General features: G+C 39.1%; 1 protein-coding gene across 1 annotated transcript in view; it reads right to left on the bottom strand.

The window, feature by feature from the left end:
* kcnq4 (potassium voltage-gated channel, KQT-like subfamily, member 4) overlaps positions 1–14406 on the bottom strand; it is a 58434-nt gene that overhangs the window by 11806 nt on the left and 32222 nt on the right. Inside the window, exons 2-10 of the mRNA XM_015002282.2 lie at positions 12106–12196; positions 10861–10987; positions 10545–10720; positions 9938–10063; positions 7820–7930; positions 7623–7718; positions 7449–7537; positions 4500–4625; positions 29–258 (exon numbers count right to left, since the gene is read on the bottom strand). Of these exons, the coding sequence (XP_014857768.1) occupies positions 29–258; positions 4500–4625; positions 7449–7537; positions 7623–7718; positions 7820–7930; positions 9938–10063; positions 10545–10720; positions 10861–10987; positions 12106–12196 (1172 nt within the window). The remainder of the gene's footprint in view (positions 1–28; positions 259–4499; positions 4626–7448; positions 7538–7622; positions 7719–7819; positions 7931–9937; positions 10064–10544; positions 10721–10860; positions 10988–12105; positions 12197–14406) is intronic.

Here is a 14406-nt window from a genome sequence, read left to right as displayed (position 1 = left end):
TCTGACGAAACGTGTAATTTCTGCTCACCATCGACGGGTGGGCGCGGCTTGAGGCGAAGGGAGGTGCGGAAGCGCGTGCGGTCGTTGAAGCTCCAGCTCTTCTGGACCTTTCCGGGGCTGGTGGCTTCGGGGACGTTCTCCTGGCTCGGGGAGCGCCGGACGCCGGAGCCGGGCGGCAGCGGTGAAGCCTTGCTCCGGATGGTTTGGGATGAACGGGAGTTGTTCATCCGGATCCGATCCCGGAAGCCCATTTTACTGCTGACAGTGAAATTAAAGTAGTTGAATACATGGAGACTCACTGGTGTTTTTGGAAAATGATAGCCAACAAATTTTAGCTTTTTGGTGTAGATTCTCAGCCATCCAGGAAATGGGGTTTCTTGGCGCTTGACTAGAAGACAACTGGATTTTCTTTTCTAGTTTCTTAAATATGTTTTGCCTCTCACCTGAAACGTTTCCACATTTCTGATCATTGATAGAAAATGATGAACCCATCAGCAATCCCAACTCTGAAAGGCTAGGATTTCTTATTAATGACCAGAATCAAAGAAATATTTGGGTGAGATGTGAAGCATCTTCAAGAAACAAGTGATTTCAGTTTTCTTCTATTCAAGCAGGAAAATTTCTGGTTTTGGTTGCATTGACACAAACCATCATTAAAGTATCAATGCACCATGTTATTGGGAGCCAAATGGAAAAGGGCGGAATGGAAACCTAACTTTGTTAGAAAAGAGTTAGTTAGTAGAAAAAGAGGTAACAAAAAAAACTTGGCCTCTTGAAGCATCAGGCATCGCATGAAGAAACAGAAAAAAACCCCAAGAACACAACAAAGATTTACATTTTGTCAGTGAAGGACAGAGCAGCTGAAATGCAGAGGAACTGTGTGCAATATGTACTGATTCTGCTCTAAGGAGTGGCCTGCTGTTCCTGTCTTTTGCACCTGAATCAGCGAAATAAAACTGAAGACTTGCTACAGTGCTGGAGCGGCAAAAAGATTGTCCTGCAAAAATCACAGAAACCGCCTTAATCCCTTCAGCAGACCTTATGGGCATCAAAACATTAGCTTCAAAGGGCAGCAATATAAAAGGCATTTCACTGAGCACTCGGTACCACTCACCACAAGCCGAGTCAGGGAGCTACACGGGGTCAACTGCTTACAGGAGAAAAGCTATTTGGCAGGCAGGCTGTACAAAGGATTGACTCCCTGATGCTGCTGGTAGAGCATGCTCTTGTGGAGATCTCCCACTCTGCAGCCGCTTAGAGGTTACGTACTGTCACGGATCCATAGGCAGCGCAACTGTCATGCACCGCAGCGCAAGTTCCAGCCAAGTCGTTCACTCCCACATCTTTTCAGATGATATACTCTTTTGTCTTGCGTGTGATACACATAAACCAGCTATTTAAAATAAAATTTAAATAGCAGGAGTGGGCTTAGAAGGGGCACAGCATTTCATATGAAAAGGCTTGGGCAGGAAATGGAGGGAGGGGGTCGGTAGAGTGAAAGACCTTTGCATGCTGTTGGGAAAGAAGTAAATGCTTTCCAGAACATTGCATGCAAAGAGAAGCACTTTAAGCTCTGTAAAAAAAATTAAAAAAAATAAAAAATACAACACAAGCATGTTGAATTGATACAGAGGTTTGATCGGTTTGAAACCGAAGAGCATGCATAGAGCTGTGAGCCTTTTTTATTCAATAAAAAAAAAAAACCCAATTCAAGCAGGAAAGCTGAATGTTTTCCACAATATCAAAAACCTTTGATGAGCAGAAAATGCATGTTTTTACTGCAACCGTATCCACAACCCATTGCAACCACAACTTTAAGTGTATATCATTGGCTTTGTTTGTGATAGACCAACTGGCATTTTTATTTAATATATTTTGAGAATGGTTATTAACCAAACTTTCCAGTTATTGTAGTAGACTCTGTATTTTCAACTAAAGCACAACTGCACACCAAAATTGAACATTCTTGCCTGACTGCAATTGGCTTCGTGTGCTTTACATCACCACTGTCCCATATGGTGTTGGCACCATTATGCTATGGGGATGTTTTGCAGGGACCAGAAAGCCAGTCAGAGTTGACCGGATGATGAATGGAGCTTAAAAAAAAAAAAAAAAACCTTGTTAAAGAGACAATACACCTAAGCCTAGACCAATGCACGTTTTTATTTTAAAAAGAAAAATGTTCAAAGTCAACAATAATTTTGAGGGCTAAATCTATTCTATACTTTCAGGTTTATTTGTTAAAGTCTTTCTTCTTCTTTGATTTGTTCTATCTTATAAGATCTCAATAAAATACACTGAGATTTGTGGCTGTAATGTGACAAAGTCGGGGCTACGAATACTTTTCTAAGGGCCTGTCAATAAGCCAAATGGGACTTTTGACATGAATTTAGCAACCAAATTCAGTCCTAATTTTTCAAGCATTTACAAATCAAAACCTTAAAATGTATTCATATATTAAAGACTTTACACAAGTATTTGTGGACCAGAACGCAGTGCCTGTTTAAGACCAGCTATGGTTGCAACCATAGATATTATTGCTTCTTATATGCAATATTAATGCAACGTCTGTCTGGAACTCACATGCTGTGAATGGCGTTCTTGCATTAACTGTAAGAAAACATTTAGAAAGCCACTGCATCCGGCCCACAAATCCTTTGAGTGCTTCAGGCAAGGTAGGCAGGATATGTTGCTGAAGAAGTAAGAGTTATCGATCTGCGACGTTTTAGCGTGCCCCGTGCACAGGATTGTTGCTGTGGGTACCTCTGCTTGCGCCCAGCATGAATCCGGAAGAGACCTCGCTTTTTAGAAAGGAGCTGACTGGGGAGACACACAAGGCAGAGGGAAAGATGGTGAGGGGCCGAGAGGGAAGTGAAGGGAGTGTGGGTGGAGGAGGACAAGAAGTCGTAGGATGCAACCTGGGCACACGGTGAACTCATGAGAGTAAGGCGTAGCGAAGAGAACGGGATGGAGAGTGGGAGGTGCGAAGCCAGAGATGCACCGAGAAATTAGATGGTGGCCTGAACTGTTGGATATTTACATTTAGTAGTGATTTGAAACTAAATAAAACCTTTTTTTCTAACAGATGAATATGCCATAGTGCTAGCACGTTGAAGGTGTAGCCATTTCAGTGAGGCATTTAAAAATAAAGTCAGAAGTCGGTTGAAATTTAAGAATAAATTTGGAAGAAAACTTTCTCTTTTTATCAGAAGTTGACTTACTCACTCAGGCAGAAAGTGGAAACTAAATTTTTAACAGATAATAGGAAGGCAGAACCTGAAGTTGATCTGTTTTATGCTTGTTGTCTTTCCAAATCTGTGTATTATGTAATATGATGGATTTAGAAAGCAGCGTGGCTCGAGATTTCAGGCGCTAGCTAATCATGCTAATCATTAAGACAGTAATCCATGATTTAATTTGCATTAAAATTTCAGCAATACCTTGTTTTACAGTGGCTGCTATTGGCATTAATTGACCTCTAACTCCTATTGCAAACGATTAATAAATTTGTATGGAAGAGTATCTAAAATAGATATTTGGAACGTTGCTCTTATTTTCTTTTTCAAATGATCCTTTTTTTTTTTAAAATGGCCAAACTTGATATTGGAAGCTTCTTTGCAAGAAACTGATCTCAAATGAGTGAAAAAACTGTGACCTATGCAATATTCTGCAATATACTTAAGTTCTAGTTTACGACACAAAGAAAGACAACCAGTGCATCTCAAAGTGAACCGTTGCTTCTCAATGATCCGAATTGCCGTTTCAAAGTTTTGCTTATTTCACACCACATTAGAGCAAAACGTGTGAATCGTGACGGCAATTTTGGATTATTGAGAGACACTCACTCAGTAGGGGGAGATGAGTGTTATTCAAAAGAGGATGTAGCAGCTAAAGGTTTCACCTGAGTATAACCATCATGATGTGACAGCAGCACCTCAAAAACAAGAGAAATCTTCCAGAAGCTTTGATTCTCCAAGAACCCTGACATGCGTCTTTCATCAGGTGCATGCATACAGCCTGTGAATAACCAATTAAATAACCAACCCTTTTGTTTATGCTTGTTAATATTTCAGATTTGCAATAAATTCACCCCAATCGTACTCCTTTGACTAACAATGACCTTTAGTTTACAAGCTCATGACGTGAAGAACAAACCTGCATGGAACTTCTGCCTTCCTACGAACAGATGGAGGATGGATGCCGTGAAAAGGACAGAATGGACATAAAGGAAAGGACGAGAGGAAGAGGAAACCGATGAGTGAGGGGAAAGAGATGGCAGAGATGGCTGGGGCATGAGCTTTGCACTTTGCAGACAAAGACGGTAAAATGGTAAGAACTCAGGTTAGTAAAGGACAGTTAGAGGAAAACCACGCCTCCATGGATTTGGCTTTGAGTCAGTCAGTCCTGATTTAACTTGTGTCTGATGATCAGTGTGTGTGTGTGACTGTGTTTTCGGGCCTCCTGTTTGGACGCACTGGGGTGCTGAAAGAGGTGCCTACCTGTCCCTCGACAGATAGGGGGAGCTGTAGGGCCGGAGCCCAGACAGCAGCGTGTTGTAGGAGTTCTGCAGAACCTTCTTGGTGTTGCGTTGTCGCTGGAGGTGACTGAACAGTAGCGTCAGTTCTCTGACCCCCACGTGCACAAATGAACAAAAAAAGCAAACAAAACATGACAAATGAACAAAATAACAAAAACACCAAACAATGGAGAGCCACAAAAAGACCAAAGGATGCGTGATAGAAATTATATAAATTCAGGATCCAAACCATAAAAACTAAATCAGGCCTACAAGAAATGTTTTTTGTTTTTTGTGGATGGACGACTTTGATTTGCGTTTAGTTGTTTTTAATTTGCGGTTGAATGACTTTGACATGAGGATGACGGGGTTTTTTTTTTTTACTGTTCATGTTTTCCATTGCAGTTGGATGACTTTTGTTCCCTGCATAATGACATGTTTATTTATTTTTAGTCTGCAGTTTGACCACTTGTTTAAGACTGAACGACTATTACTTTCACTTCCAGTTAAATGTCTTCATTTGCAGTTGAACATTTTTATTTTGAGAATTTCATGTGGGTTTGGTGACTTTCGCAAGCGGGTTAGATGTGTTTTCTATATAGCAGGACTCTTTCGTTGGATGTTTTTAGTCTGGGTTGGATGCCTTGTTTGTGTCTCCAAATTTAAAACCTCATAAATTGAAAATAACTCAAAGGCATCAAATTTTATTTTATGAAAATATGATGCTTCTTTCTTTGGATATTCAAAAGCCAACGGAGTTGATGACTCCTTGCAGAAGAGAATTAGTTTGATTAAATCCTTTAAAGTTGCATGTAATGTTGTCAGATAAACGATCATGCATACAGCATGTCACCTGTTGATTGTCTCCATTTATCTCAGTTTGCCATCTTGGGCAGGAAGTGGTAGCACCAGTCAGAGGCGCCCGTATTGTTCTAGATTTCCACTTAGATCAGGGGTGCCCAAAGTGGGTCCTCGAGAGCCGACATCCTGCATGTTTTAGTTCTCTCCCTAGTGGTACTAACAACCTCCTCAGCATGTCAATGTTCTTCTTAGGCCTTCTAACGAGCCATCATTTGATCCAGGTGTGTTAAACCAGGGAGAGAACTAAAACATGCAAGATGCCGGCCCTCGAGGACCCACTTTGGACACCCCTGACTTAGAGCTACGTTGGTATAAACAAAACTTTGCTTTACGAAAGACATACAAAATGTGATAGCCACAAATCCTACAGCAACGCCCGGTTTGCAGTTTCCGTTTGGATCGTGTCAACGTGTTTCGTCCTTTGTTCCGGTCTGGTGTTCAGGAAACAAAGGTTTAGTTTATTCCTTGTATTATTTGAACCGCTAACCGTGTAACTAAGAAGATAAATTTAACGACTGTGAATATATTTTTTACTCCCCCTGCTGTCGATAGATTCTATGACACAAGATACACAGCCTCAATATATTGACAGAAACAGCCTGTCTAAAGTTAACCTAACATTACTCTCCACACACAACATAATGACTAAATCCATCAACAAAGCCTTGAACAGCAAAAGGTGTTATTAGAACCAATATGCCAAGCAAGACACACTGATGTCAGACGCTGCACAACTACTGGAGTTTGAGACTATAAGACCAAATATAGTGTATGTTGCGCGAATATAACCTTTCTATAATTAGCCATTAGTCTACCAGGAGGACATTTCTGCTTGAAACCAGCAACCAATATGTTTTACATAGTTTATTGTCATTGAGTATTTAGCTGTTTTTCTTTAAACTTAAGTAGTTATACGTAGATGTTGCTTCAGTTTCTGACCGAAAAAGGCAAGAATATGTTTATTTCTTGAAGATATTCTGACGTATCCTTAAGAAGGAGATTTTTCAAAAGCTACAAAAAGTGTAAATCAAGTGGCAACAACACTCCAACACATCTAACAGAAAGTAAATTCAAAAGTAATCAACAATTTATTACTGATAAAGTTAGAAGTATTGTTTGAAAAACATCCTGAGGTTATTTTAACAGACATAGGCTCCAAAAATGAATCAAAGTAAAGTTTGCATGTTCATATTTATTTATTTATTCCTGTTACTAAGCAGACTTTCCGACTGTTATGGAGTGCAACTGGAAATCCTGCTTCCAATAAATTTCATAAAATGACTTGATGTATATGTATATGTATATTACTAAACGACCATATATATCAGCAAATCCATTAGATAATTATAATGCATTGAAATAATTTGAATTATAACTGTTTTTGAGCTGATATCCTCTTAGCAGCTATTTTTTTGACTCATAAAAGTAAAAGTATGTGTGAAATAACCTTGATGTTTTAAATTGTGTTTTATTTCATTGGATACATGTAAAGATAATCCTGATACATTTTGTCAAACTGAGCTAAAAACACGTTGTCAAAATTGATGAATGTACATTTTTGGTCATATTTGTTAAACCTCAAAGATTTAATTTTTTAATTTTTATTTAAGTCCAGTTTGAATTATTACCATCATGTAATTGGCTTGGATGTAAAAAGTTGGATTACAAGTTGCTCTAAATATAAATATTTTTTCCATGAAAATAAAAAGAAAGTCAAAAATTTGAGATGGGGAAATTTTTTAAAATGGCAAAAATCAAAATTAAAGAGCACAAATGCAAAATTAACTAAAGTAGATAAATAAAAAACATAAAATGCATAAAAATGTTATTATGTGTAACTACATAATGGTAGTGAAATTTCTGTGTTTAAAACTGAAGAGCGTTCGAGTGACAAAATGCTGTTTTATCCCACTGAATTAATTATATCATCCGAATAATAACCAGCTCCAACGTTTTTAATTACTTTTATTCACCTTTCGAGAGATGCTGTCAGTATTTTAAGCGAGAAGCGGTTTGTGGTTCTTGTCGATTCGGCTCACTGCAGACCAGGTGGCCTGATGGCGACACCTACCTGAACGAAGGCAACATGCTGTCGTAGAAATACCATGTTGCTGTTAGATACGAGTGTTTGGCATCTGTAGAATAGAGACGCCATGCAGCCTAGAGGGAGACACAGGTCAGAGTAAACGCCGGCCCAGGCGATGTGTGAGCAGAACATAACATCAGCTTACACTGAGTCAACCACCTGTATGAGATTTGCAGCAGGCATCCTCCTCTTCTCAAAGTGCTTTTGCCGGTGCTGCTCTTGAACCTTCAAGGCAAAGCCTGAACCCAAGATTCCCTAAAGATAAAAAAAAAAAAAAAAAAAAAAAAAAAAAAAGCTGCTAATTTTGTTTTTTGTCAAAAATAAAAATGTCATGTTTGTAATTACTGTGAACTTACAGCTGGCAGGGCGAAAAAGGAGACACCCAGGAGGGCAAAGCCAGCCGCCAGAAGTCGTCCCTGCCACGTACGAGGCGTCTTGTCTCCGTACCCAATGGTGGTCAAAGTTATCTGAATGTATGAAGAAATTCAGGTCTCAGAGACGAGCTGTGATCCTCACAACAACATGTAAAGTGTATGCAGCAGACAACCCAGCACATAGAGCAATTCCCCTTTAGCTTTTTCCAGCTTTTTTTTATTATTATTATTATTGCGAATGGAGATCTAATCAGCTCCCTTTGCTATGATACCTCAAAATAAAATCTAGTGATGCCTTAACCCCTTATGACCTGAGTTTCAAATCTCCACCTGGATATTTTTGCTTATTTTAATTGTACGCAGTTCTTTAAATGTCCTGTGACTAAATATATTTGCCCATATATCCATAACAACTAGAACTTTTGATATCTAGCAAGTTATTTTCGCATTTCACCCCTCAGATTAATTTCACTCCCTGCTACGGCGAGGGTAATATTGCCGTAATAACCCGATACTGGCTGGAAAGTGCATCGTCTCCCCTTTCAGAAATCGCTGGAATTTTTCAGACAGCGCAACGTGTGGCAGAAGTACGGTACTGCAAATTTGTCTGGATACGTTTAGGACTGATGGGGTTAAAATACACCTAATTATGACATCTAAATAGTCTGCCTGTGTGTTATTTCATCTAAGTATAAACCCAGCTGTCATGTGAAAGCCTCAGAGGTTCGTTGGAGAACGTCAGTGAACAATCAGCGAAGGCAGCAGGTCAGGAAAAATGATATGGAGTTCATCGCAGGGATGCGCCGCAAAGCTAAATTCCAACTTTGTCCACATCAGAATCACATCATGACAAATGGTGGTGGCAGCATAATGCTGTGGGAAGAAAAACTGACACCGAGTTAAATGTTCGCCTGCCAATGAGACAATCCGATTTAGTTTCTGTGACGCCAAGCCTTTGAAACGGCTGTTTACAGGTGATCCTTAGTCAATATAAATCAGCTTGGATTATTGTTGCAAAAATTACTGAACAAACACTTTGAGTCTATAGATTTGAAAGATGCTGGAAACAGAAACCAAGCACCTGAAGCTTCGTCAAAGTACTGACCCAGCGGAGCAGAAAAGAATTTTAAGTCAGAGCTTTTAGATTTTTATTTGTAGAAAAGTTGTAGCTACTTCATGTAGGTCCGTCACGTAAAATCTCAGTAAATACGCACAAAGGTTTGTGGGTGGAACACGATAAAATGTGACAAAGCTCAAGTTGCTGTTGCTACTTTTGCAAGACATTGTACTTCAAAAAGAAGGAAATGTGGTTTTAATGACTAAGAAGAAGAATCAATCCTACATCCTAAAGTAAGCTACATTGTATAATAATAGTAATACTAATACCATTTTTGCAGGAGCCTTTGGAACTAATTACCATCTGAACAGGCACATGAATATTATAACATGGTTTGAATGACAGATATTTGATAAGTATTGAGTCTGTAAGTAATATGTTTCATTAAATTGAGATAATGGGTCGTATTAAACAAGGGCTCACTTCTTGCTACTCCTTTTCAAACAGAAGCATAGTAGTAAACAAATTATGTCTGAACATGTTTTATTTGTCCTACTGATTTCTTGTTTTCTTGTTTTTTAAAAACCTGTTTGAAAAAATAAATAAATGAAATCAAAATCTGATTTTAAGACCATAACTGGGATTTTAATATTCAGGATTAAATAAAGAATTGGCAAAAAAATTAACCAGAGCCGTACTAATTGTTTTGATTCAGTAGGTTTAAGTGTGTTGTTTCACAGCTCTTTTTCATTTTATTGTATTTACTGTTGGTCTTAACTTTTCATTTTAATCAACTGTTAAAGGTCCGTCTGGACAAATAAACAATACAATAAATGAAATAAAACAGTCAGCCATAACCCTGTTACGCATTTATGTGGTTTTAAGCCACGTTGTTTAATCACCGATAAAGTTTCTTTTTTCTTCAGTTTTTATAGATGAGAAGAGACATTTAAATGCTCTTGAAAGCTTTGCCACCGTAAAAATGTACGGTTGCCACTCGCTACGAGGAGCCTGTGCAGCCGGGGGGGTTGTGCAGTACTCACAGTCCCCCACCAGAGGGAGTCTGCATAGGTGCCAAAATCTGAGTTGATGTCTTTCTCAGCCAGGTAGACGAGGAAGGAGGCGAAGATGAGCACCAGGAAACCGATGTACCAGGCTGTAATCAGCTCCTGTCAGGCAGAGAATGGACATCGATCACATTAGTCAGCAGCTTTTTTAGCATCCAGATCCCTGCTGTCGTTACCATATCACTACTGTCATTATTGGCTAAGCTTTGCCTCATAATTGCATTTGGCTTGCACTTTGACTTGGTTACGTTGGGAGAGCTTTTGCATCAATTCACCATCATCACTGTAGCTCACTACATAATGCTGACAGCAGGATGTGCATCACTCCTGTCAGCAAAAGAAGCCCCTCACAAAGCGAGCAGCTCAGACGCATGTTTCAAGGCGGGAAGCGTTAATTAATTAGCCTGTTTCCTTTCACATCGCCTGTTAATAACCCGTTCGTCCAAACAGTAGCCGTCACGTACAACGCTCATCGTGCCACCCAAGTAGAGGCAAGCTGGGACCAAACTTCATATTCCTCAAATATAAATTTGAGCAGTCAGGTTTGTTTGGCAGAACAAGTGTAGCCGTTTGTCATTTCCACCTTGCTGTGAGCATAAACCACGGAGCCAAGTAGTTTCCAGGTGCCTCCCCGTCGGTCCATGCGAACCATGCGCAGGATCTGCAGGAAGCGCATGCTGCGCAGGGCTGACGTGGCGAAGATGTTGCCCTGCGTCCCCGCGGCGATCACCGCCAACGATGCGATAAACACGATGAAATCTACAGCAAAGGCGTGCGAACAAAACAGCAACAGAAAGAGATAGGAAAAGGTCGTTACGGGATAGATGTTTACAAATCTTGTCCACAGGAGAACACAGAACTGCTGGGTTTGATTTGACTGTTCACACACAGACTCTGACCTATGACACAGAAGGGCTTCCTGGCAAATCTCAGGCGTCCCTGCCATCCCCGGTATCTGCAGCAACAGCCAGCTGCCCAGATCCTGATGAAGTACTCCAAGCCAAACACCACGATCATTACAAACTCCTGCAAATCACACACAAAACACATCCGTTGCATTTTGATCCATTCATCACAAACTTTCTCCAGGTATTTGCATGCACAGAGCGTTACAAGTTGACCGATTCACACAGCTTTTTCTATATTTGCATCCTCAACGCTTTTTGTTCTGACGTCGCAGACCAGCCAGAGTATTTATGGCAACTGTAGGTTCAGCATTTTACCCAAGAACAGTTGAGCAAGAAGCAGAGCTGAGGACGGGATTGCCAACCTTTCAACTGGAGAGCTTCGTTTATATCACAGCATTTAAAAAAAAAAAACTATAAAATAATAAATATAAATCCCAGAAAACAATCATCACAATAGAAGAGTGGGGAAGACGAGGCCATAGAAAACCACATGCTTATTCCACCAGATATTGATTTCTGAACTCTTCCTGAGTTAAAACATTAGTGTTGCTGTTTCTAAATGAATATGAGCTTGTTTTATTTACATTACTTGAACTTATGTTAAACTCACTGCATCTTTTTCTCATTGTCTGCAAATAAACACAAAATTTTTGCTTGAATTTCAGAGACATGTCAGTAATTCATAGAAGAGCACTGTTGTGTCATTATCATTGTCACTTCAAACATCGAACTGCAAGATTTCAAGATTATTTATAAAACAGGAAAACAAACTAAGCCACAGCTTTGTTTGTTTTCATTTAATGGTGCAGATTTCTGGACTCCACAGGACCAAAATGTCAATAAACGACGGCGATAGTGTAAGTAAAGTCCGCTGACGGACAGCGTAAACTAAACGAGTGTGAAAGTCGGGAGCGTTGACACATAAATGATGAGAAAGGCAGGAGAAGGTGGATGAGTCAGGTTTGGAAGGAAAAGTGAGCATCCATTAGTTTTCACTAAAGCAGCTAAAGCACAGAAGAAGAGAGGTGATTAAGGGACGGCTTTTAGGACTGGAGCATCATGTCTGTGATTTCCTGCAAAGTCAACATCACCTGAATCCACTCAGCTGCTTATACAACTACCTCCGTGATGAAGTAAAACAACACAAATACAAATGTATATATATCTATAAAGGAGACTGAAAATGCCTGCTAAATGTCACTTATATGTGTCAGAGAGATGAAGAGGAGGTCTTACCAGGATGAAGAGGCCTTGGTTGGCCATCTTTTGGTACTCAGGAATGGTCGAAAACACGGACAACACCAAGCAGCTGAACACCAGCAGGAAACTGAAACACACATATTTTGCTAATTAAGTTACCAATTTTTTTTTAAGCAACACTTGGATTTATAATCAAGCACAAGCTACACGTTTGAACACGTATGACGGAGCTCTCAGGTCAAATGAGCTGAATAAAACTTACTGAAATGCGTAGGCTTCACTTTCTGTGTCAGTAAAACAATATCGCACTGTCAAACCTCTTAAATGTCCTGTAATTTTTATCCAAAATAATAAAAAAGAGACCGAGAGAGAGCGTGCTAACAGATATTAGCAAAACTTTATGAGATACGAACGCATACGAAAGAAATTTTGAAGGTTTTCAGCGGCAGATTACCAATTATTTCATTGGAGTGCACCAACTGTGGTAGTAAAAAGATAAATTTTGTGCCCTCTAAATGATATTAGGCTTTAGGTGGAAACTTGGACATTATTTTGCATTTCCAGGAAGTTTGACAAAAGCATTTGCTGTGTCTATGGTTATGATTGAATCCTATATTGAATGAATGGACTCTCATAGTTGTCCAATAATGTATTATGTTCATGTATATAGGAAAACGTGTCACAAAAAACACACAGGACATAACACTAATGAGTTAAATAAATTATTGCTCCATAACTTCACACAAACACAAAATGTAGTTATAGAGAACGATAAAGAATCAAAACATTGTGACAACATTTATTGAAAGTGCAGCAAAGTTTCTTGGTGATTAATACATTTTCCGTCCTTATTAAAGGTCACATTTTGCCACTATCTGGTGGTCAGAGACTGAACAGATGTGGCTAATAATATTCATCATCGTGACAGAAAAGTAGACTGCATGAATTCCTGCTGATGAACTCAGAAAACCGAATTAGAGCAATAAGCCAAAAGGCTTTTGACAATATTTCAGTTCATGTACCGTTTAGTTAAGACATATTGTTGTTGCATCTCAAAATATACCTTTAAAAAGTGTGACTGGTGTGAAATAGTCAGTTTTTTTAAGGAGGCGACAACTTCAGTTTGAGCAAAAATTACAATCCCACTCCAGCTTCAGCGCCGCAGCGAAATAAAACCACATAAATAGTGAATAACTGTGCCTTGTGTTTAAGCTGCTCTCACACTGGTATAAACAACTCATTTTTTTCCAGAGTTATTTCAGATGTAGGAAGCTTGGCAATTATTTCATTCAGCAAAACATGACTGTTGAGGAACAATATTTAGGAACAAGTCATGTTAGGTTTGTGAAAAGAAAAAATATATTCTGTTAAGGAAAAAATGAAGATTCAAGGATTCCTCAAACACACATGAACAAATCAAACATTCTAGTATTTGACGAGAAAATAACATTATGAGATAGAATAAAGCTAAAAATGACATAAACTCCCATATAAGGCTAATCAGTTCTCATAAGGAAAGTGAAAAAATCTTAAAGAGAAATATGCTGAGAGAAAAATCAATGCATCTGTCATATCTGTAAAGAGAAAGAATAAACCGAGATTTGATGATGCACACTTCAAAATTTTTTTTTCATTTCATTTAAACAGGAAGGTTATTGATTTTCATTTATTTTTAATAAATGGGTCATTTCTGATAAATTCAGGTTTGCTTTTTCTACTCTGACCCTTTAGGGAAATTATTTATCAGAAATCTAATAATAACAAAACAACTCCTAATAAATTTTAAAAAATGTGAAAGAATAAATTCTTACACTTTTTTAAATGGATCGATCTCAACTATGTCTACGTAGGGAAACAAAACCATCCTGATGAATCTAACAGTGAAAAACTTGGAGGCTTCAAGTGAAAATCTGTGAGTCTAAAACATTCGGTTTTGTTTTCCACGTCTTCCTCAGAGCCGCCACTTTGTCAACACAAACGGGGAGGAGGAGGACTCAGTAAGCAGCTTCTCGGGCTGTTGTGCCGTCTGCCTGCGTAACCACAGTTTGCAGCTGGTGAGACGCCACAAATAGAAGGACAAAGTGGACCTTAGACAGCCAGGAAGACACCGGACACCGAGTGTGAAAACACAGACACCCCAAATTACCACTGTATGCTTTCTCGGTGTGGCACAGAGCACAAAGTTTATGCTTCATAAACGGAATAGTTAGAAAAAAAAAACAAAAAACAAAACAACTTTGATGACGCTGTGCAAACAATGCATTTTGGTCATTCATCAGCTGAGTAACATGCTGACTAAACCGTCTGACTTTTTTCCCCTCAATTAACTCAAAGCGC

This window comes from Poecilia mexicana, unplaced genomic scaffold, assembly GCF_051168715.1.
Source record: "Poecilia mexicana isolate PSO_F unplaced genomic scaffold, ASM5116871v1 scaffold_11, whole genome shotgun sequence".
Taxonomy (NCBI): Eukaryota; Metazoa; Chordata; class Actinopteri; order Cyprinodontiformes; family Poeciliidae; genus Poecilia; species Poecilia mexicana.
Note: the sequence above shows the minus strand (reverse complement) of the source record. Positions and strands in the feature narration are given on the sequence as shown.